A 22,318-nucleotide genomic window follows, 5' to 3' on the forward strand; every position below is an offset into this window, starting at 1 on the left:
TGGGATTAGTTATTTCTACCAATAAAAGCACCTTCAAGGCAGACACTATAGAATGAACACTGCTTTGGACAACAAGGTATTCCCATGGCTCTCATCAGACCTTCAGGAAAGAAATTTTTCCTGGACTATTTTACCAGGTCAAAGTATGAAACTGTATAAACCCAGCTGAATGACCTCTATTTTAGAGTAAAACTCCAAATCTTTAAGGGAGTGGAATATGAATCCACCGAGGCACTTCAAAACCTTCATGCATGGACAAGTGCATCAGTTGATCATGCAGTTACATTCAGGTAGCTATTTCAACATAAGCAACCCGAACAGATTTATGGAAACAGGAAAGGCACCAGAGAGGCACCTTCACCTGCCTACCCTGCCCCAGAGAAAAACCTTTAAGAAAAGGCATTTGATTCTGTGGATGTACATGGTCTAAAATAATGACAGACGAGACTGCATTTCCAAAGGAAAACAGAAATTTTCTCTAAAGAATTTAACATCATAGAAAGTTAGTGTTGCTTACAGACACACTCACCTCCTGTAAATGATGCGGGAACTGTATAAAGTGACTAATAGAAGCCAAGTGCTGACAATACTGGGGATAGTCCTTCAATCTGTCAGACAGAACACGCATTAGTCAGAAGCATAAGCCCACATCAGAAACAGTATTACAAAGAAACAAATATCAGGTATGCCATTTCCATACTGCACCACAGAATACTTCTGGAATCCTTACAGCAGCTATTCTATGAACAAAGCATTTCCTACAAAATACTTTTTTGTTGCAAAATCTATTTAAAATGAATTAATTTAACATTAAAGCACAAGATTTATTCACAGCAACTCATCTTTTCCCACATCTCTATACTTCTGACCTGGTACACAACTGCATTTATATTCAGTGTTTGCAACAAGATTACTGGATAAGTAATTTGTAGTCTGGCTCAGTGCATTTTAAATAGCAAACCAGAGCACACCTCACACCCAGAATCTCCATCTGCAATTCATTAGAAGTTTTGAGAAAGAACTCTTTGAGATTATTTAGCTATACTTGAGATTTCTGCGTAAAAGTGAAGTTCCAGAGCTTAGTTCCTAGTCAGTCCTTCAGTAATGAACAGTGTAAATGGCACTCCACTGGAAAGCACCTCTGAAGAGTAACTACATTTACCCCACTTCTAACAAGCTGTTAGTTACTTCATCTAACTCAACACTTCAATGATTTTTATAGAGTCTAAGTAGTTTCAGCATCTCAGTTTGTCCCACATTTATACAGGTACCACACCGAGCATTTTAATTTAGAAAGGTTACCCTTTAACTAGCACATTCACTCATGTTGTTTCAGTTCTTTTTCAGCGTATCTTTGAAGAATTCCCAAAGTTGAGATGTGCAATCTTGTACTGCATGATCAGAGCAGGTTCAAGGTTCACAAGACAACACAGGCACTATTAGAAGTGTACCAAAACCCACACTCACCTATTTTTAAATCTATCTAGTGCAGCAATACCAAAATAGTACATTTTGGATGCAAAAGGCTTTCGTAGGGCTTCAAGAACATAGCGCAGGGCCAGGCCCAATGCCATATAAGTAACCAGTCCTTTCTCTATTATGCCCCCGAAGAGACAGGCTGTTATGTGCAGCTCTTTATCTGGGTACTGGGGAAAGAAACGATATTCCTCAAACAAGTTCCTCAGCATGCAGTTAAACACTTCTCGTTCCCGTTTAATGTTGGAGTCCTTAAACCTCTGCAGCATTTCCAAGACCTGCAAAGAAATTGGAAACTGTTACCAACAGATTTGCTTTATTTCAGCCCTTTCCCATCTTCATGTTTCGTGAGTGTTTGCAACTACTAAGGTACGTTGTGCTACCACAAGTTGAACTGCAAAGTAACTGCTTCATTTTTAGCCAGCAGACAGACACTACATCACTACAATGAGCTTCCTCTTCAGACTTTAGTTCTCCTTTAAGTGACTGTCTTCACACAAAACTTTTTTGTGACCGCCTACTCCATTACTTTCAAATTAGGAAAAAGAAAATAATGTTGTGTCTTCCATAATTTATAAACATGCAAATATATTAAAGTAAATTTGAAGTACTTCAAAGAGTAAGTACATCAGACCAATAATTACTCTCATAGAGACTAACAAAAATAATTATCAAAAGCTCAGAAGGTAGAACTTGGGACACATATATCTGGATCTTGTAGTCATTTTTACATAGTTTAAAACAAAATACATTTATTATAATTTATACAGACTATTTAAAGGCACTCTTTAACACTTATATTCAACACAAAAGCTTCCACACTACACTGAATCCTTCCCACTTCACAGCATTTTCGGAGTGTTAATTAGACATCTAAAGTCTTCAGTCCAGAGAAGTCAAAGCTGAATGTAATGATCAACTGCAAGTTTACTGTGAAAACAACTTCAACCAAACAAAAAGCAATGCTGCTAGCATCTACCCGGATCCCTTTATTATTTCCCACTGAAACTAATACAAGAAGGAATAATTATGATCAACTTTATTCCAAGTCTCTGGACAGGTGCTGTAACTGCTACAGAAGGGAACTCACCTCATCCACAGACATGGTTGGGTGTGGTGGATGGTTGTAAATACGCTGGAAGTAGCTGTTTGCCTCATCATCTATTTCTTTGCTAAAGTGCTGATTAGCCTCTGGCCACACCTGAGATAAGTCAGCTGTTAAAAAAAGGGAACAGGTATCACACTCAGGACAACTTCACACAGTCAGGATTTCATCTAGTCCTTTTCAACTCTTCACCAATCTCTACAGAACCGCTAATTCTTCTGAAGAGTGGGATATTTAACCTTTCCAGTAGACAGGAATTGCTATTTTAAAATCTGTTTTCAATATGCTGTATTTATTCCAAAAACTGCATCCTAAGATAGCATTAACCTCACATTGCTATACTTGTAGAACCCACTGTATCCCAAGCTAACCTCAACTGACAACTAAATAACTGAACACAGAACAGACTAGAATAAGGCATGCTACACAACACTAACATGCACACAAACTTGCACACAAACTTTCAGGCCAGCCAGTGAGCTTCCAGCAAGTTTATATTGAATGTTCAAGACCCAAAATATAAACCAGTGGTGATTACAGCCACCTCCACTGTACATCTGTAGAGATAGGTAACTTTGCTGTTATTGCATATGGCTTCTTTGATAGCTCTTCCGTAACAGCAATGCGGAAGGTTTAGCGTATGGCTGTGCTTCCTGACCATTTGACTGCTTCAACATCTCACTGTGAGCATGCTGCAGAGGCATAAATGAGTTAAGGATAATGGCTTAGTGTTAGGAACCAAATCATTCCTTTCAAAAACTACCTTCCCACCAACTTTTGTTAGTCTGATTTGTATCCAATGTTGCAGTCTATTTCACTGCTTCACCTGTCAAGTTCTCTGCTGCAATAGGACCTTACCCAGGTTTAACCTTGTTACAAACTAAACAAAAAACACCCTGGTACCAGACGCATACAATTCTCTGTCAAGAGCAGGACAACAATTTTTGTTCAAAACACAGCACAGCAGATAAAGGACAGAAACACATATTCATGCAAATCCATAACACATTTTTATGCTAGCAGGTCTTTTTTAACGCCCCCCCCCCCCCCCCCCAGCCACTTGGCAAACTTTTAGGATACAAGCTTAGAAGCACCTTTTTCAGACTAATATAATAATACAAGAGCCACACTTCTAACATTTACCACCTACAGATCCAAGCTTCCCCTGAAGGAAACACAGATTAATTGCAGACCACAGTCACACTTCACAGCCACAGACAACACTACCACTTACAAGGTTTCATCTTACTCTGCTGGAATGTAGGCTGGTTCAGTCCAGATGTGCTCAGCTTCCTTTGCACGAATGGGTCATTGTTCACCGCAGGAAGGCCCAGGGCTCCAGTTCCTATGCCAGTCAGGCTACCCGTAGTAAGACCACCTACTGAAAAACAAACAACTGGTCATCTCAGTTGCACCCTCACAGTACCCACTTACCACTTTTCCTAACACTTGTCATTTCCAAGAACTCAGAGCTTTATAGCCTCATTGCTAATATCAAGCAGTTTTAACATAAGCAGTTCATCATCTCTGTCCCAACCTAAAATAATGCTGCTATATTTGTCAAAACACTCATCCTCTCGACTCAAACTTTTTACCTATTGCAGCTGCAACACTCTGAAGTGCTGTTTCAGCAATGACCCAGGAGTGAAGACTGTGTAACTCCCTCCCATACGACACAGCTGTTTGTCCAGTGTGACTTCTCCCCCTTAAAGGGAAGGAAGCACCTAACCCACCCTTAGGGGTTGGGCTGTAACATTCAGTATTTCCAACCACAGCAAAAACAGTGCCTTAGCTCTGCCCTGTCAAAAACAAACCACTCCACTCAAATAGCAGTACCTGGAAGCTGTGAAGAGAGTCCTCCGATGCCACTGAAACCGGTTGTCTGGTTTTGGGTGGAAAGAGGTGGGAATGCTTTTGCTGGTGACTGAGGAGTACTGAATGCAGAGCCCAAGTTTGGAGGGAAGCCTTGCATGCTCTGCGTGTGAGGAGCAGCTGAGCCACCTAAACTGAGAGAGGCCATTCCTGCAAGCGAGTCGATCTGAATGAAGAAAGGAAGATTATACAGACATCCATAAACCACAATCCAGCTGATTTTTGGCATGTTTTCTACAAAGATGGCTACGTATCAAAACATTCCTGAGAAAAGCTCTTCTGCATGGTAACTGTAAATTCTGAAGTCATCCAGGTAACCCCAAAAGATTAGTTTGTCTACAGAATGCACTTTTATTTTTCTTCGACAATCCCATGAAACCCTATTCTCTCACAGGTTTTACAGAAAGGCTGATTGTTCCATAGTCTGTAGTTAAGTGTAACACAGCAGTAAATGCTTACAATAAGCAGCATTTACTTCTACTTGCAGATTTTTGTACTAGCGTAGTTTATGCTCTGCAGTTTGCAACCTCAGACCTCACCTCGAGACTTACAAAGCTATTTCATTTCAAACTTAAAAGTATTTTTGACTCTCTGAAGGACCCTACTATGCCCACTTTTCACAGCTAAATACCTGAATGAAGTCTTCAGAAAAAGCATTAAGACCTGGTTCATGAATAGGAGGGAAGGCACAATACAGGCTGCCAAAGCAGTAAGTTAAGGAACTGACTAGGAACAGCAGAAAATGGTGTTATCTACCCAGAAGACAGCATGACTACAGACTAGAAACTGCTGCTGTTTGTTCATATGAGTTATTTATCATGGCTACATATTTGTAGCAGGTTGCCAAGGTATTTGGAAACCACTCTGTGCATTTAGTTTACATAATCTACTGACAATTCAGTCATTCTTAAATGCTGAATTGCCACTATTTCATGTGAAATACTTTTCACCACTTAAAAATCTGCCATTGAATGTAACGGCTAGAAGCAAAACCTGTCTGTAATGTGTTGCTCCCAGAGGAGGAAGGGATGATGAGTGGCAGGGATTAACTGAAATGTACCTTGTTTTTAAAAGAGCAGTTCAGTTGAGAGCTGAAGAGCCCCAGTTATAACAAGTCCTTATGCTCTAGCACTGTGGCTTGGCCCGTGAAGCTACAAACAAGACACATCAGGTTCAAAGGCAGTGCTTAATTCTCAGAAGTCCTAGTAAATTTTAGCACTTTAAAAGAAAGCCTGTTATTTTAAATAAACCAAATATCTGTCCCTCCTCAGTGCTCCCATCCTATAATACTTCACAGTTACTTCTTACAGACATCAGTGAAGTGAAAGACAGTTCTAAACTACATCCCTCAGACATTATTCTCTAGTTACAAGCAAGTTATCCAGACATGCAAGCACAAAACTACGTGAGCCAGATGATGTTTGACTTAGTCCTGCAGAAAGAGCTCAACTAGTACAGCAGAACTAGCACTAAACCAACACCACCTTCCGAAAATGCAGCATGGGATTGCTCTACCTGCACAGGAGAGATGGCATCCAAGCTGCTCGCGCTGGGCGGGCGTCCTTTGGGCATGACTCCAGGTGGGGGCTGTCGAGCCTTGTTCATGACATTACTGCAGTTTGCTACCATGGTGAGGATCGTCTCTGACAGCTCCTGAGAAACACTCCTGGGACACAGAAGCATGACAGTGAGCCATGTAACATTCATGAAAATAAGGCCCCTAACTTTATTTGATTTTCCTAGAGAAATTGAGGCCACATTTCACAAAAAGTAGCTGCGAAACAACCCCAGCAGAAGCTACATTTTGTTATTTGCAAAACTTGCCTTAGATCATCTCCCAAGAGAAACAGCTATATTGAAATAGAAAAGTTTAAACTGTAGCTCTAAAACAACCTCCAGTAGACTATTCCTTTGTTTCCGATGATTCAAATACTCCTTTACAGTTACCCCAGCAAGTAAGGATTTACAGAAGGCTGGGATATGTACCTGGCTCCAACAGCTCTTGGAAAAGCCTTTGTCTGCTGTTGTCCATATTATGGGCTATATACAGCTTAGCCTCATGAATTAAAACACAAATAGTGATGCTGTGATCCCTTGGTCAAATCTGCTCCTCAAGGCTCCATCCTGCACCGAAACTTCACACCATTTATGGTTATTCTCGTTCTGAATCTCATTACACTCAAGTTTCTCTAAAAGCTGAGATACATGGGCTATGTACTCACAGACAGAAAAAGAGAGGTAAATACCACCACCTGCTTCACTAAAACTCATCTGTCTACAAACTGAAAGCCGTGCTTCACACACAGGCACTAAACCCAAACAGAGACAGGAAACTTAACTATCCAAGGAAGATATAATCAAAAAACATCAGAAAATTCAAACTTAGGCACAAAGTCATTGCACAACCCAGAGCAGTCAGTACCTCTTTCCAAAGTGTTCCATGTCTGACAGCCAGGTTCCGTAACTGGAAGGAAAGCCAGGTCTGCTGCTGACTTACCTAACCACAGACATAATAACAGAACACTAACATTTTCCTTTTGGAAAAAAACAGCCAATTATTTATGCTTTCCTGAACTTTAGTTCTACCTTTTTGGTGAGCACAGCTAAAGCTGCAGATTCCTTCCTGTAATGGGTGCAACTATCCTAATAGCTTTGTTGTTCTGTTAACCTTATCTGAAGATTCCTCATTTCAACTCAATTTTTTCACAAGCTTTTACTACTCAACTCTTGGAATGAGGGGAAAAAAGAACAAAGGAACTATCCTGGTGATTAAGGCAGAAGAATTGAAGATTAGCCTTCAGCTTTGGCAGGTATTCCATTATAGGATACAAAGAATTAGTTAAGGGCTTCCAGCTGTTCTCCAAAGCCAGCGATACACTATGCAGTGTGGGAAAATCCCACCCATGAGAGATGGGAATCCGGGGAGGTATCATGGGTGACCAGGTTTCTGTACAGGGCAAGGAACATGTTAATGACTGTTTCACAAGCTAGATCCTTTACACTCTTAACATCCTCTCATCAGAGCCTTGTGTCAATGATGTCAAAAGAAATGGGCTTGGGGGAATGTATGAAAATGCAATCAGAAATCTACCTTCAAAAAACCTCAAACAGATTTTTTTTTCAGAAAGCACAACCAGACCTGAAGACAGAGCTCTGAGCATGGCACACATTAGATTCAGTATCTACGGTATGTATCTGCCCTCACCCCATTGCCACAGTCTCAGAAATCTCAACATTTAAATGTATGTATGACCAATTGACACGCACCACAGGATTTCTTCTGATGCAGGAGGCATTTCAAGACCATACAGCACTTCAGTTAGCCATGGAATGGGTTGGGACTGTAGAGCACAGTTCACATGTGGTTACCAACCTCAGTCTTGTGCCCTCCTCCTTTTTGGGGGGTTAAATTTGCAGTCTTTATGCTTAAATACTACAGCATGCTTTTGCAAAACAAATTCCAACCTGCTGTAGATAGATAATATGGCAGCCTAGAAGAGGACAAATACAGACTTACAATCCTAGAGTTTGATATTTATGGTGACTGGTTAGGCCATTTGTGCTTTGGAGAGAACTACTCATGTTTTGTCCCACCATCTAGGCAGACTGAAGGTTAACTTTTTTATCATGTCAAGGGGCACACTGCTGTATCAAGTTGCAAACATCACAGTATTTTTAGACAGCAAAGAACCACAGGTTTTCTAAAAAAAAAAAACACCAAACCAACCAAAAAATCCAACAAAAACAAAACCCACAAAAACCCCAGTCTGCATTTGAGGCAAATTAAGTTGGTGGGCTGAGAGCCAGGGACCAGAGTCTAGAGTAACAAAACTGTCACTGTAAGGAAGATCCAGCTTGCTGGAATCACATGTTCATTTCTCTTACTCTTTTTTACCCCAAAACACTTTCTTAAAAAGCAGGAACAAGCCTTTTAATTCCTAAGGCATAGGTACACAAAAGCCTCTTCCCTGCTTGAGACAGGGACTGAGAAGAAAAGACCATTCCCCACACTGACACACTTGGACTGTGCAGGACATGACTGTGTGGAGAAGGCACTGCTGCCCCTCTCAACTCACTGCAGCTCCACAAGGGAAGGACTTCTAATAAGCAGTTTGTTAATAAATTACATGGTTGGCCAGCCTGTGGTGCCTGCAACCAAGCCTGACTTCATTGTAAAAACACTCAGTAATAAAGGAAGACTTATTTCTTTTTGAAGACTCACTGTTACATGATGCCACAACTGCAGTGCTCACCACCGATAAACAAGCTGCACCAAAAATAAGTCTCAGAACATGCAGGGACCTGATGGCTAAAAAAAAAAGTATCTCCCAGGTCACAAAACAAGACAAGAACTAACTACAGCCTAATTAAAGAGCAGGCTCCTAAATCAACAGATTTAGGAGATGGCAGGCTTCAGCTAGTCAAGTGCAACTACCCTCCCAGATGTACTTAATATTTCCTGTGATTTTAACCTTCTAGTCTTTACAATGCCTGCTTCCATTCATGACTGAAACCTAAGCTAATCAAAGCAACTGCTTCATGAAAGACATCCAAGCTTTTTCCTTCTAAAGCTCAAAGAGAATAACTAACAGAAAATGACTGCAAGTAGGTCACATTCTTGTATAAAGGGGAATAAAAGTAGCTATAAAAAGAAACTAAAGGCTGTGAGAATTGTGCCAGTAGAGAACTAGTGGTGTTTGGAATTAATGGAATAAATAAAACTTGGTAACGCATTAAAATTCAGAACACAATGACATTAGATGCAATTCAAATCCACAGTTAACTATTAAACTTCTAAAACACAGACACTGCAGCATGCAAAATAAGGAATATAAGCTCATTTGTGAATGACAGTCTCAAAAGATTCACTTTGACCTGAAAATTAAGAGCTATCTCTTCAGACCAAGACATGTGCTAGACCATTATATTTCAAAAACAGTATTCCAACAGCATTTGAACTTCAATTGCACAGGTTCCAGCAGAAAACAGGAGAATCCTTTCTCCTAAAATCTTACAGGTACCTCCAATTCCCTTTCGGTTCCAATACTCATTGTGACCAACTCTACATTGGTACTAATTTCCTACTATCTACATGAGAGCCATGAATCATCCCGGGTACCTTTAAAGATAAGAAGCATCTCTTTCAAGACCACGCTGACTAAGCCAAAGGACACAGTATAAACCTCAGATTAGGTAACACACACTTGGACATGCCAGCCTCATTTGGTGCCAAAATGTAGCAGCAAAACAAGCCTCATCTCCAGCTTCCAGTCACTCTGGCTTGCACATTGCACTAAGCTGCCTCTCGTTACCTCTGAAATACTGCCACAGTTCAATACCAGCTTGATCTGACACTGTTAAGAAACAACACCACAAACGTTTTACAATTTTTAGTCATATTTACTATGTGTGTACATAGCATTTAAAGACTGATTTGTCCAACTTCAGTTTCCATCAGCCCTCCTGTATTCCACCCCTCCCTCTAGCAGCTCTCAAACCCAAACCATTTTCTTTTGACTTCAGCTAAACAATCTGATCTGCAAAAGATGTTCAATATTTTCCATCTTTGACTACTTTGAGTCTCTCTCAAAGACAACAGAAGTTACACACATCTAGTTTCAGTCTCAATTACACTACAATCACCACTCCCCACTTTTCTCATACACATAAGGACAGCAGGAGCCCTTTGTGCCAGAGCAGTCACCATGCAGAAACATGTGGTTAACACAATCACAAAATCCTTTATAAAGCCACTGTTTTCCACGATGCTGTCCCATTCTGTAGCCATGGCCTGGATTCCTCAGTCTGAATTACAGCCCAATATCTAGTCATTACCAACTGAGAATGTGACTAACCAGACAGCCTCCAGCCACCAACATCAGCTCACCTGTTTGATGATAAAGACAAGAATACTCAATCAAGCTCTTGCGATCTAGCCTACAAGATGCTTCAATGCAAAATTAAATGTACTACTGCACCTATCCCTGCAAGTTTATACACTCTCACTAACCCCATTCTCCCTGTGAAATTCCAAGCCAGCTGTGACCACGTGCCAGAAAGCAAGCTGCAAACTGATTACACATTCAGCCTAAGCAATATAATCCTTACCCAGCACAAGCTTGCAGACAGGCCAACATAGTCGCCAAGGTTTCTGGAGGAAGCTGAGCACTTTTGGGCTGATCCTTCTCTGGAGCAAGGCCACCCAGGATAGATGGACATCTTCTCTTTAAGAAAGTCATACAGGCCTGGATGAAAGGTTCCTGAGGAAAAAAATGTTATCTTAATCTCCCAAATCACATCCAAGACACTATTTCAAACTTGGCAATTGCACCATAGAAAGAATCGCACTAAGCTACTATAGTTCAGTGAAAGCATTGAACTATTAGACCATGGACACTTTCAACAACTTTAAAGCTACTTATAAAATTGTTAAAGTGACTTAAGTTAGTCACTGATAAGAGTGCAAAAATAAAGAAAAAAAATCCTGCTTTACCCCATGCTCCCGAATTTTATCTGTGAGCCATTTGTCAAGTTTGAGGTATTCCCGTCGAGAGGCAAGTGCAGCAAGGTCAATAACAAAGGCAAATGGAGTACCATTTAGCAGCATTGACAAGGCCTAAAGAAAGAAAATCAGAAGACTACTAGTGAAGACACACAGATACCCCTTCTCCTTTTTCTTTCTAGCTCCCATACATGTTTTAGTAAAGAAGTCTTATTATGACATGCTGCTATGCTTTCTTTGTCAACAAAGATTGGTACTGTCAACTTCACTTATAGCTTGCTTGTGAGACAAGTAAGCAAGAGCTCTGATTCGAAATCATGACTTCACCTTCTTTGAAGCGACCTTGTGCTGACAGCTTAAATTCCTCTGTGATATGACAAACCACCAGCAAGTGGTCAAGAGCTACCAAACTGATATTGCTACAAAATTAAGCAGAAGAGCCTAGCATCTCCCTGTGAACAGACCTCAGCCACTTCAGAGATACTCAAAATATATCTGCTCCAACAGGTCATCTCTGAACACTGTAATTGCTACAACAAAACTGACTTCAAGCAGCAGCTGGTGCTCTTGCACTTTGAGACACCCAATTATTTTGCATCTATCTTTAGGAAGCAATAAAGGCCTCAAAGAAGTTAGTCACAACTTCCAGTTTTTTGTCAGTGTGTAAAAAATAAGAAGTAGTAGCATTCTCAAGAAATCCCCATTCCATTATGTTTAGCAGCACCACCTTCACACAAACATCTGACAGATATTGTATACATTCTCATTTCAATAATATTCAAGGTTAAAACAGTCAAAGCTCCTCCTGGATTCACACTACATTCACACAGCAAGCAGTTCTGTTGTGCTGCTTCCCAAGGTACTTGTCAGCTAAGCCATGATAACCAACCCCACTGCAAATACCAAGTAAAATGTCTTGGGCTCACAACAGGACAGGCTGGAAGCATCTGTAGTCAGATACCACAACTCAGCTGAAGAATACTTTTATGTCACAAACACAGGTGTTTTGTTGTTTTTTTTTTTTTTTAAGATATGGGACAGCAGCCACAAATGCATTCAGACATGCTTAAACAGTGTAATCCTTACTAAATTAGTCTAAGTTAAGCTTAGTGTTCATTAAAAGATGAGCAGGTCTGCATCAGACACCAGACAAAAAATAATGGCAGTATTTTGCAAAACTCACCTTCAAGTCTTGCGCCACATCAAGAATGCGTGACAATTTAGCCTGGTCATACTGCTCCCCTCTCATGTACCATTCTGCCATGGCATGCATGATAAGCTGACGAATTGAAGGAGACTGACCCTGAGGAGAATTAAATTAGGATTGTACTTCATGATTCTAGGAATAGGATCAATTATGTGAACATTAAACAGGATATTTCACAACTAAAAAGCTTAACATACAAACATATTTACTGTTTAGCTTCAGAACTTGCTTCTGATTTGAGCTCCTCCTATGCAAAAATAAACTATCCAGGAGCTACAAGAAAAGGATGTAGCATGACTGCAAATGGTAGATACGTACATCCCCATCTCTTTCCTACCACTGTCCAGGACCAACTCCTCTCTATTGTAGACTAATTGCTTTTACACTACATAAACATTTACAAAATGTTACACCTGACATGATGTCCTGAAGTGAAAATTCAGTATCACGTCTTAAAAAGAAAAACATGGTATCTAGATCTTTACTCATAGAGGGGTAATTTTAAACTACAACACAAGTAAGATTTTTATGGCAGCAAGGGTTTTTGCTTAAAGGAAAAGTAAAACACCCTTATGTCATGGAATGGCTCCATGTCCCACGGCAATCATCCTTCAGTGCCCTGATCTGAGACCTACCCTGTGGAAAAATTGCCTTTTCTGCCATTTCAAGACCTCATGCAAAAAGCATCTCACTTCTACCCCTCATCCTTCAATTTAAAGACTTCCATCAGGAAAATATGAAATGCATGACCATTCATAGCATGACCTCAGAGGTCAAGCTTCTTGCCATTAACTCTACTCTAGATGAACAGGGAAACTTGTTTGCTAAAGCAGATTCCCTCTGACCCCAGAGGCTTCCTCTGCTTTAAATTTCTTATGACTTCTCTTTGTTTAACTACCAGTGCACACAATGATGAAGGCCACACCAAACAAAACATCCATTAGATGTATGGGATTTACATACACAGCTACCATTATCCCTACATGGAAGCTCTCCTTGAAAAAGGTCAGCAGCCAGTCCCGAGTTTTCAGAAAACACCCAGACTCGGAAAACTTATGGTGCAGGTAGTTTCTTTATGCCTAGAACAGCCTTCATCTTTTTGGCAAGTACAAAGGAGACTATTTTGGTTTAAACCTTTTCACCTCTTACTACTTCAGGTTTTTACACTTCAAATGTGTGAGGCTGAGAGTTGAGGGGGCAGGGTGGGTGATGTTGTTGTGAGGTTTTTCATGGTTTCTTTTGTTGGGTTGTTTGGTTTTGCATTTTTTTCCCTTTTTTTTTTTTTTTAAATAAAGCTGTGGTCAACTTTGTTTAAAGCTAAGGTTTAAAAAAGTCAGACTTAACTTGGATCTCTCTACTTTTCCAGGAATATTTTCTCAGTGAATATTATTGAAAACCAAACTGCAACAGTTTGCTTCAAGTCAGGGAAGAGACATCCCATTACTCTGCTTGAACCACGGATCATTTACCTCTTGGGTTTTAAACTGACCAGTTCATAAACCAATACAAACATTGTTGTTTTAACTGTTCAATCCATTTAACAAGCTTTTAAGTTACAGGAGCAAACTACAGTGAAAATACTTACCTGTCCATGCCATGCATAGTGCAAAATGATGGCTGAGTTGGGATGGTTGCCAAGGAAAATCGGCATGAGCGTGGAGATGAGTTCATGGCGCAAGGTATGCCAGGAGGTGTTGATCTGCAATAAGGCCAATACCAGCATATCCGGGCAATGCTTGATAGGAAAACTGAAGAGCTGCTTAACCTGTTCATACTGCCCCACTTCTGCCAATCGTAACAGAGACTCTATCAAATCCAGGCTCTTCCTAACAAAAGAGAAGAAAAAACAAATAGACAACCCCCACCAAGTTACCAAGCAGCAAGTTTATAGGATCCTGGATTCCGGTATCTTATAGCAACAACTGTAAGGACATATAAAGCAACACCCACTGCAAACAACCTGACACTGCAGCTCTTATGTACAATTAAGGCTGCGAGAAACCATGAAAAATAACTGAAGAGCTTAAGAGCTCCTGATTGTTAGGGAGGAGAGATAACTGAAAGCTGATGTTGAAGAAACTTGGCTTGGGGTGGGTCACTTGGATAATTTAACTTGAAATGTACTTTTTAAAACACCTCAAAGTCCCCAGTTGTGAAAGTTAGTGAAGATACTCTACTTGTTTTGCCTGCTTTATAGACAAGTGAGCATTGCCAATTTACTTGTATTCCTCGTCCTTCAATTCCCTATTCTGGGTCATATAATTGAGAAAGAAGCAAGTATCTTTACTGAAGTAAGGTACATGGCTATACTAAAAAAGGGGTGTAAAGGTCAGCTCAGAAAGTCACACCAGTCAGCTTTATGCTGTAACTCACCAATAGTCACAGACATTTACTAATTAAATTTTAGGACTTCTTTCATACAAGTAGAGCAAGTTTCTCTAATCACCCTGGGAAAGAGATTTAAATTTCAAACCACCTCTTCTATCCCCTCCTTTCAGCTTGCAGGATATGCCAAAACACATCAGCAGAAACTCTCCAAACAAGCTGAAGACTACAACAAAAGCAAGGTATTATGGAAGTACACAGGAACTTCTGACATGGTGAATAGTTTCACCAATCAAACACGTCACAAATACTAATGGCTGATCTACTACTGGTATGTACACAGCTACAATAAATCTGGCTGCATGAAAATAAAGCCACCTTTGACCAGACAACTAATCTTACTCTAACTCTATGTATGAAAAGCAGTTGAGAGCAGGTTTATTACCATGTAGCAATTTCTCGATTGTCATCCTCTGGTGGTGCTTTCAGGATGTCTGTGGCAACAGTATGGCAAGGGTAGTCAGCAAAACAGAAGATGTCAGGGTTTATGAGGGAATGTTGGATGAAGGAGAGCTGGAGTAAAAAAAGATGTCAAAAGTAGTTTAGATACTAGAGTTTCAGGGTCCTCCCACTTTATCAAGTGCCAAATTTTTGACAATGATACAAATCAACTAAGCAGCAGGGATGAGCCAGGCTTCACTGTGTGTTTTACGCAAGACTGAATCTCACACTTCTAGAATTTGAGAATGACTGATTACAGACGTGCTGAGGGTACTTGTTTGCACAAAGCTGTGGCCATTCTGTGTAACCAGGTAAGCATCCCAGGGCACTGCCATGCAGCAGCAGTTATATGCTGAGCTGCACTACACACCAGAACTCTGCTGAGGTCAAAGGTATGGTCACAGTGCACAGCAAGTAACCATGTCCCACACAATGCAGTCAATTACACACTGTACTTCTGTAATACACTTGAGGCTTGTGCCTTACAGGCCAAGGTCTCAAATGTGGATTATCTAAACACTCACAGTACTGATCTCCATTTATCATTCAAGAAATTCAGGAACTTCTCAAATATTCTACAGATAGAGCAAACACGTTGGTAAACTCACCTGGCCCTCTGCATGCTTCCAAGGTCTGTATATGGCATTAACTGGAAAAACCTCCATTCCCAGCCCTCTCTGGATGCCAAAGACTACAATATGCAGGCCCTTGCTATCACGAATCTGAAATCCTGGATGGTCCAATTCGTACGTTACTACTTTGAAGTCCAGGCTAGGGTTCTGCAACCAGACAAACAAGGGTTGTCAGCCCTGCACATTACAATCTTCAGTACTGTCATGAAAGAACCCCTCTTCAGCAGTACTGTATCCAGCTTAACATGCACCTAAGTTTTAGTTGAAAGCAAGGGTTTTGTTTTAAAAAGAGATGTATTTACATGGTGAATGTGAGAATTCGATGCAAGTTAATGTTTTAAACTACCCTATGAAACTGCACTCCCCAGCACTACAGTAGCTGTGTATCCTTCCAAACATTTCATTAACAAGTCTTTAAAAACCCCAAACATATTATCCTTTCTTAGCATACTAACTTATTCCTTTCTTAGGCTTCCACACCCTCTAAAAAAGGCAGAAGGGTCTGACCTGCTGGCAAGCAGAACTTGCTCCTCCTTTTGCAAAAGAAACGCCAAGTCCTTGTAAAGCACCTACTGTATTTTCAGGAACAGTGTGAAACAATACTGATGAGAGAGCTTGGAGGGAACTGTGGCCATTATGTAACACAGACCACTCTTTTCAGAGACAGGTGAACACCAGAGACAAAACTATTTTATGGCCCAAGTTTCAGAAAAACAAAACAGTGACTTCTCCATACATTAGAGGGAACATACAGAAAAAATCCCACCCAGTGTAAGGCAAGCAAAGGAAATGGTATTCATGTTTAACTGAATACATGACAAAAATCACTGCTTGTACAGTGGTGGAAAACCTTTCCTATTTCTATAGTGTCATCATACCTAAAAAGCAATAAACAAGAGTTTTGGAATGAGCAGCTATAAAAATACTTTCATTTCATTTTCATCACTAATGCCTACAGTAAGACATTTTCCAAAACAAGGCTGATGCACAAAACTTTACACTGTCAGAAATACACTGAAACACAAAAACCCTCAGAGAACATATGCTGGAGTATACAGGAGCAGTGTGGAATGAACCTCAAACTACACCCACATTACTAATTCAAGTAGCTTCTATTTCTCAGAATTCCTCAAAATTTTCTTGTTCATGAAGAAAAAAAAACCCAAGCATTTAAGTACAGTTACATTACAGAGATTCAAAGTTATTCAGGCTGTTGGGAGCTTAAAAAGGTTTATAATCACACTGAGATATGCCCTGCTTTCTCCACATAAAAGACCAAGATGCTCTCAAGACTTACCAGCTCTTTAAGAACATCAATCAAGACCTCCACATTCCAGGTATGGGCTTGGCTTCCGTCACTCTTATCTTTGCCATCACTCCAAATCCCACTGCCAGGAGCCGAAATAGACTGCAAGTCAAATACACTGAATCAAACACTAGTAAAAAATAAAGCAGTCTCAACACCCACTGGCTACAGAAATCCCTGCACTAGAAAGGTATAAACAGAAGTTCAGACTAGTAATGACATCAGCTGAACATTTCTGAGAATCTTTCATTCACAGAAGTATTACAGACATTTACAGTAGAACAGGTATTGAATAATGTAAGCAATTGTTAAGTTCCTAGAGGCCAGCATTTCAACGCCTTCTTCTGCTGAAATATAATCCACAGCACAACAGGCCACTCACTTGTAATGGAATACCATCCGTCAATCCTGAATGAGTTCGAGCCATCATCCCCAAAACCCTGGCAACCTGGGCAGCCGTGACTTCCCGAACACCAAACTGCACGATTATGTTGCGACATTCTTCAACACTAAGATGCAACAAAACAGAGAGATCTTATAGAAAATCAGGTTTCACTGCAGCACAACGCAAGACTCCAGTCAAGTTAGTCAAATAATCCAACACAGCAAAATTCCAGGACAATCAAGAAGAAAAATTCAGTAGACAATCTGAGCAATTATTTCCACGAAATACACTGTGCCACGTTTCAAAGCCACATGTACTGAAGTGACAGGGATGTCAGAGATGTTTCACAGGCTATGCTCTGTCAAAGCAAAAGCACAGGGTAGGTTTAGCACTCTTCTTGGTAGCACTCTTTCACTATTGACCTGTGACACAGAGCTTCAAAGACTCAAGTTTTTTGCTACCTTAAAGTGAAACAAAGGCCTTGAGAATGCATGTTTCAAAATGCTGATGTGCACTATTCAAAGGTAAGCTCTGAATGTTTGCCTTTCAGCCTGATACAAGTCATGGCATCCCTGAGCAGAGGGCACCAGCAAAAACCTCCCAGGAGCCAAGAGAGAAAACAATGAGCAGATGCCTGAGTTTCAACTGCAGAACTGAAGGCTTTTTTTACAGTTTTTTTTTCCATTTTGTGAACACTTCATAACTAGGCCAGGAAGATTTATATAGCATGAGTATATAAACTGTTTTATTAACAGGCATGTCTTAACAAAGGAAATAGTTCAGTATCTTCCAACACATGGTGTTTTTATTTCCTGGTTTAAACAGAAACTCATGTTAATACCTTTGAGACTTCATCACCTCCCCAAAGTAATCAATAGTCCTTCTCTTTAAAGACAGAATCATTTAATTCTACCTTATGCTTCTTACAAAATGCATGTTAGCTTCACTCTGAGGGCTAAGGCCCCCTTTAAAACCAGCTGCACACTTGAAATAAACCTTTAACTTACTCAAATTAACTCTTCAGTAGACAGCTTCTGACTAGTTTCTCCTTTCACATTCCTAGTAACCACTCCAATTCACACATGTCTATAAACAAGAAGCCCATGTAATGAGGTACTTGTGCTAGGTGCTATAAGCGAAGAATTTTAGTCCTGCTGACATGACTCCCCATAAACACACACACCTGTATGGACAACAACATGTTTCACATGGCTCCAGCAAGTCCAGAGCTGCCCCTCTAATGTTTCAGACTGGGGTAGGGAGCAAGAATATGGAACACTGCTGAGGACGTGGGCAATGTATGCCTACCAAAATACACGCAAACCCAGGATGAGTTTAATACAGTTGTATTTTTACCAAAACGAGCCTAACCAGGCAAAAACTGGTGCAACTGTCAAGATACTCTAGCAATTCACTACAATAATTTGAGTCTACAGCTACCAAATCTCAGCCATTAGCAGTCATTTGATCAGTACCACACTGATGAAAATCCAGTACAAACAGAAAGTTGCTGCTGGTCTACTTTCTTGAAGTGAGACCATCTTCAGTTCTTCTATAACCTATGTCATGTGGACAGTGAGCTAAGAGGAGCCTGGCACAGGAGTTCTTCCAAAACTCTAGTAGGATTTAGCTGGAATTTATGTCTACCCACTTTCGTTTTCACTTAAAAAAGGGTGATAGTCAAATTCTTATGAAACCTTCACAAATGTGAATCCTTTTATGTAGCACTTCTTCCCATAACAAAATCCTATACAGCGTCCATAGACATGTAATACACATTAGAAGAAAGCAAAATATAACAGAAATCCAAATAAACTACCTCCTAATACTTGATAAGATTCTAGTTATTTTAGTAATTAAAGTGTTCCTTACCCTTTGTCTCAAGAAACAAGAAAGAAAACCACCACCACCCAAAATTACATGCTTGAAAATTACATTTCCTACAAACCTTGCACAAAAGCCATAGCCAACTTCTTGCATGAAATCTGCCAGAGAACTCTCCATCATGGTTTTGGCTATCCCTCCAGAATCAGGCAGGATCCTGTCCATTAGAATGTCCCGTTTTTCAGGGTATAGAAGTGGTGCAAGCACCACAGGGCAACGCTCCTGGGGAAAATCTAAAGGCAAGAGTAACAAAGTGTCAAAACACCCAGAACACTAGTTGCACGTTGAAAGACTATTCAAAATTATTCCTCGGCTGTGCTAGAGCCGGCCTGCTGCTGCAGAAATCAAGAGGGCACTGATGCAGCATCCCTCCATCCCATTCTCAGTTCTCTACTCGCACTGGGATATTCCGAGAGAAAAAGAATGTAAACTAGACTAGGTTCATGCAGGTTCACTGCAGTTCTGCAGCTGCCCAAAAGGCCAGCAGCTGTGCTGGTGTAAGTTTACAACTAGACTGTTACTAACAGTGGTCATCCAAAAAAAGCACAGAGCAGGAAAATAATAGAGCAGTCCAGCAAAAGCTGCTCCTCCAACTCAGGAAATATTAGGAAACAAAGGATCTGCTACTGAGGCTAAGAAATATAGCAAATGTAATGCAGGCACTTGGGCATGGAAAGAGTAAATACTCCTTTTTTCCTTCCTGGGAGGCAAAGTTTAACAGAGACGAGTAATGGCGGATCAGATCTGTGGGTGAGAGTTCTGCTCACAGTGGAGAGCCGCAAAGACAACTTGTGGGTGGGCCTTCCTGAGACAGCACCATCTTTAAGATGACACATAACATCTCCATACCCTCCAGGGCCACTCAGAGAAGAGTTCCCAATTTCCCAAAGCAAAGTATCAGGAATTACACAAGCTAATACACTAATCTTTATTAAAATAAGTATGAACTAAGAAGTTACATTTAAACAATTAGAACAAATATTTTGCTTTTGTATGAAGGGTAGCTTCCTCTAAGTCTGAGAAATGAACCAGAGTTTAACTCAGAAGCACCTCGCTCACTGTGCTCGTGTTTTGTCACGGATCTGCATCTAATATAATAAAACAGTGCTTAAAATGCACCTGTTTGAAATGGCAATGTATGTTCCTTACTCTGTAAGAGGGTTTTCAACTACAGTGCACTGAGCTGCTTTAGTTAAATCCACAAATACCATTCCATACAGACTTGAATATCCCTTACTCAATGTTTATTTATCACAACTTTTCAAAAACATGAGACCACATTACTGCTCTTTGAAAGCAAAACAGTACATTAGGACCCAATACCAGAACAGTGGTACTTTACCGTCAGTTTAGAAACCATGAAAATGTACTGAGTTCTAATTCAGCAAGCTCCCAACCACTTCAGCACTCTGCACTGACAGCAAGTAATGAAAATCAATTTCAAAATCTGCATCTGGTCAGGCTTCTTGAACCAACTTACCTCTACGTAATGTTTTGAGGAAAGCGTCAATCTGCTCCTGTCCTACCCCAAAGGCTCCCTTCTGCCCAAAGAGGAGATGGGAGAGGAGAAGGTGCAGGACCTCTATTGCAATATCTTGGAAGCCACCTTCTTGATTTCCACTGACGTCCGCGTCAATGTAAGAGCGCAAAAGATCCGGGAGTTTCTGTTTGATAAACTGGGCAGCTTTTGGAAACAGAAGAGGTTAGAGTCAAAACCTGGGATTCTGTTTTAATATGAGATTCATTTAGCTAGGTACCATTCTCTTAATTTGAGTTTGTCTACCACAAGCCACAACAGTTCAGATTTAAACAGAAATCTCATACCTGAGAACTCAAATATTAATGGACAACTACAAGTAAAGATATCACAACATCCCAACTTGATTCACTATCAAGCAAGTAATTCATGAAACAGTCCTCCAACTTCATGTAAGATGACTGTGTTACCTATTGCCCCTCCTAATGGCACCACTGATTGCAAAGTCAGGTCAGGCCCCATCTACCCGTCTAGAAAGCCCATTGCTGAAAAAGGCTGTCTCTGCTGCAGTACTTCAGAAAACTTACCAAAACCTCGCAGATCTGAGCTGAAAGAGTTCAGTAAAGCCAGACCAAAAATTACCTACAAACAAAAACAAACATCATAGTAAGGAGACCTCATCCTTTTTAACTAGCTAAGTAAAAAAAAAAAAAAAAAAATTAAAGTATTTTTGAAGTAAGTGTTACCTACCTCTTGAACTTTACTTAATTTGATGACTTTACTCAATTGGGCAAATAAATGAGGTGAAGGCTTTAGACTCTGAAACAGGTAAGAAGAGTAACATGAAAGCTGTTGTGGGATTAGTCTAATTTGCAATGTGTCAGACTATCTAAAGTCTATTTGCAAGCTTGGAATATTAGCAACTACTCTGCTGCAGGTTAACACAAAGCTTCTATGGCTAAACAGCTTTCCAACTACTTTTGAATACATCTAATCTAAAAGCTTCTTACATATATGCCACTATTAAACCACAATCACGGCTTTTATATTGAAAGAAACAGGAGTACTGATGATTTATTTTGCTTCTCTTGCAGCAAACAAGCGATAAGGTACAAACATTAGATAAAGTACTAAAATTAAGTCTGCAGTCATTCTGAGTGATTGACTGACTTGCTTAGTTTAACAAAAAAAAAAAACAAAACCCACACCAACCAGGCAAGCTCAGTTTTTGAAGATTTTACTACAAGGGAACACAAGAGAAAACCAGCTAGTTTCCTAGAGACCAATTCAGTGCAGTTTCTGACACTGGGATCCCCTTCAAGAAGTATACAAACCTTCTGATAGTGCAAGGGATTGTCAATGGCGTATGACAGCGTCGAGATAAAGTTTGGTTTTGTAATCAGCGACGCACACTCCTGGATCAGAAACTGAGTCTGAAAAGAACAAGGTAACTTGAAGACTCACAGTTTCGTAACAGCACAATAAAAATAAACTACTATCCACTGTGTACAGAAAAACTAAAAGATAAAGTACTTATGTAAGTGCCCAAATTCCCACTAACATCAACTAGCTTCTTTTCATTTAAGCTTTCTTCAGGTTTGCTTTGCTTTTAAGACTGACAAAGTGATGAAACATTCCCCATCATA

The 22,318-nt window shown here is 40.2% G+C and overlaps 1 protein-coding gene and 1 non-coding gene across 8 annotated transcripts in view; both read right to left on the reverse strand.

Moving 5' to 3' along the window:
* The window catches only part of CNOT1 (CCR4-NOT transcription complex subunit 1), a 56,063-nt gene that overhangs the window by 23,590 nt on the left and 10,155 nt on the right, over positions 1–22,318 (reverse strand). For 2 of the 7 annotated variants that reach the window (XM_039558268.1, XM_039558267.1), the window contains exons 4-22: positions 22,007–22,105; positions 21,423–21,491; positions 21,260–21,314; positions 20,676–20,879; positions 19,260–19,428; positions 17,309–17,435; positions 16,918–17,028; positions 15,597–15,767; positions 14,933–15,060; positions 13,748–13,988; positions 12,139–12,258; positions 10,947–11,069; positions 10,562–10,713; positions 5,969–6,119; positions 4,418–4,619; positions 3,816–3,959; positions 2,567–2,691; positions 1,468–1,754; positions 530–608 (exon numbers count right to left, since the gene is read on the reverse strand). In XM_039558268.1, coding sequence (XP_039414202.1) covers positions 530–608; positions 1,468–1,754; positions 2,567–2,691; positions 3,816–3,959; positions 4,418–4,619; positions 5,969–6,119; positions 10,562–10,713; positions 10,947–11,069; positions 12,139–12,258; positions 13,748–13,988; positions 14,933–15,060; positions 15,597–15,767; positions 16,918–17,028; positions 17,309–17,435; positions 19,260–19,428; positions 20,676–20,879; positions 21,260–21,314; positions 21,423–21,491; positions 22,007–22,105 — 2,757 coding nt within the window. Of the gene's footprint in view, positions 1–529; positions 609–1,467; positions 1,755–2,566; positions 2,692–3,815; positions 3,963–4,417; positions 4,620–5,968; positions 6,120–10,561; positions 10,714–10,946; positions 11,070–12,138; positions 12,259–13,747; positions 13,989–14,932; positions 15,061–15,596; positions 15,768–16,917; positions 17,029–17,308; positions 17,436–19,259; positions 19,429–20,675; positions 20,880–21,259; positions 21,315–21,422; positions 21,492–22,006; positions 22,106–22,318 lie in introns of all 7 variants that reach the window. The other 5 variants (XM_039558270.1, XM_039558269.1, XM_039558265.1 and 2 more) reach the window with 3 other exon arrangements.
* LOC120410636 lies at positions 5,506–5,641 on the reverse strand. Its single transcript, XR_005602932.1, has one exon. It is a non-coding gene; the product is annotated as a small nucleolar RNA SNORA50 (small nucleolar RNA).

This window comes from Corvus cornix, chromosome 11 (assembly GCF_000738735.6).
Source record: "Corvus cornix cornix isolate S_Up_H32 chromosome 11, ASM73873v5, whole genome shotgun sequence".
Lineage (NCBI taxonomy): Eukaryota > Metazoa > Chordata > Aves > Passeriformes > Corvidae > Corvus > Corvus cornix.